The sequence below is a fragment of the Malus sylvestris genome, chromosome 3 (assembly GCF_916048215.2).
Source record: "Malus sylvestris chromosome 3, drMalSylv7.2, whole genome shotgun sequence".
Lineage (NCBI taxonomy): Eukaryota > Viridiplantae > Streptophyta > Magnoliopsida > Rosales > Rosaceae > Malus > Malus sylvestris.
Window position 1 is genome coordinate 5,410,014 of NC_062262.1, and position 2,464 is coordinate 5,412,477.

The window sequence follows — 2,464 nt, forward strand, 5'->3', positions numbered from 1 at the left end:
AGGAGTGTAGATATAAAAAAATCATCAAAATCGGAGTTAAAATAACCGTTAAATCGTGATTTTTCGTTGATAACCGTTGAAACGTTTTGTCTCGTTACTTGATCTCCGAATGTTTGTTTTTTGCGATTTTTGGTGTATGCGATCTCGAAGTATATACAAACAAGTTTGACGGTTGGATCATTAAAATTAGTTTCGTACAATGCGTATCTCATCAAAACAATAGATTCACTAACACTTAAGAGTTTAATTATACTTTCATTAAATATAACATAAGATTTTGTGGTATCCATGTAAATATTTTAAATTGAAGATTGAATTCATTCATTGTATTTATATAGGATCAAAGAGTGTAGCTGTAAAAAAATCATCAAAATTGGAGTTAAAATAACCGTTAAATCATGATTTTTCGTTGATAACTGTCGAAACGTTTTGTCTCGTTACTTGATCTCTGAATATTTGTTTTTTGCGATTTTTGGCGTATGCAATCTCGAAGCATATACAAACAAGTTTGACGATTAGATCGTTGAAATTAGTTTCGTATAATGCGTATCTCATCTAAACAATAGATTCACTAACACTTAGAGTTTATTTATACCTTCATAAAGTATAACATAAGATTTTGTGGTATCCACTAGTGAAATATTTTAAATTGAAGATCGAATTCATTCATTGTATTTATATAGGATCAAAGAGTGTAGATGTAAAAAATCATCAAAATTGGAGTTAAAATAACCGTTAAATCGTGATTTTTCGTTGATAACTGTCGAAACGTTTTGTCTCGTTACTTGATCTCTGAATGTTTGTTTTTTGGGATTTTTGGCATATGCGATCTCGAAGCATATACAAACAAGTTTGACAGTTAGATCGTTTAAATTAGTTTCGTATAATGCGTATCCCATCAAAACAATAGATTCACTAACACTTAGAGTTTATTTATACTTTCATAAAGTATAACATAAGATTTTGTGGTATCCACTAGTGTAAATATTTTAAATTGAAGATCGAATTAATTCATTATATTCATATAAGGTCAAGGAGTGTAGCTATAAAAAAATCATCAAAATTGGAGTTAAAATAATCATTAAATCATGATTTTTCGTTGATTTTGTGGTTTAATTAAAATATTTTGGGCGGCAATTTTCCCTTTTTTTTGCACGGGGAAATGGATTTTTTTTTATTTTTTTGGTAATCTGCATAGGGAAATGGATTGGACAAGCTTTTTCAGTCATTGTCAGAGTTGGCGTCGGTTTTAATCGACGCAACCTCTGATTATGTCGACGCAAAATTGCCCTTATTTCAACGCCACACAAATCTGTCAGACTAACGTTGGTTTTATCTGATGCAATGTGATCCTATTTCGACGCCAGACCTTTCAGTCAAAAGTGTGTCAGACCTTTCAGTCAAAAGTGTGTCAGGCTGCGTGTATCTAGGTCGTGTCAAACTTAGTGTCGGTTTGAACCAACGCAAAGTCCTAATATTTCGACGCAACTTATAGCCACTGTCAATTTGTCAGATATGGTGTCGGTTTTGACCGACGTAAGATGTTATAGCTACTGTCGGTATTAACCGACGCTAAATTTTTATCCATATTTAAACCTCGTCTTTCCCATTACTTATATGCTTATGTTTCTCTCTTACATTTCTCTCTCTCGTTTACAGGTGATGTTGAAGAATGAAGCTTTTCCTCAGGGAATAATACTGGAGAATTAGAAGTTCGTCAAGACCAAAAGCAGCAAGAAAACCACTTGCATCGCTCCAACTCTGGCGGTGCTTCTGGTGCCAAAAGTAACAGTAATGGCTCTGTCACTCATCAGCAACCGCAACAGCCGCCACTTAAGAAGAAAAGAAACCATTGTTGCTAATTATACTTATATTTATGCTACTTAGTTAATTATGTTATAAAAGTTTTGTATTTGTGTGATTAGATCCTAGCGCAGAAGTTAATGCACTATCACCAACAACCCTAATGGCAACGAATCGATTTGTGTGTGAAATCTGCAACAAAGGGTTTCAAAGGATTCAAAACATTCAACTACATCGTCGAGGCCATAACCTTCCATGGAAGCTCCGGCAAAGAACCACCACTGAGGTTAGGAAAAGGGTCTACATATGTCCCGAGCCGACGTGTGTTCACCACAACCCAGCTCGGGCCCTAAGAGATCTCACCGACATTAAGAAGCACTTCAGCCAGAAACATGGGGAGAAAAAATGGAAATGTGACAAGTGCTCCAAGAAATATGCAGTGCAGTCAAATTGGAAGGCGCATCAAAAGACTTGCGGCACAAGGGAGTATAAATGTGACTGTGGAACCATCTTTTCTGAGGAACTTCATATGGTGTCTTATGCATCTTCTTCAACTTCTACTTCTAATTCCTCCAGGAGATCATCCAGGAGTTCTGTAACAATGCTGATGACTGAGAACAGTGAATTAAGAATGAATTGGGACAATTGTTATTGTTATTAG

General features: G+C 35.2%; 1 protein-coding gene across 1 annotated transcript; it reads left to right on the forward strand.

Moving 5' to 3' along the window:
* Nucleotides 1–1,966: 1,966 nt before the first annotated feature.
* Nucleotides 1,967–2,464, forward strand: LOC126616593 (zinc finger protein GAI-ASSOCIATED FACTOR 1-like). The gene has a single exon (XM_050284669.1). The coding sequence runs from the start codon at nucleotides 1,967–1,969 to the stop codon at nucleotides 2,462–2,464; it is 498 nt and encodes a 165-aa protein (XP_050140626.1).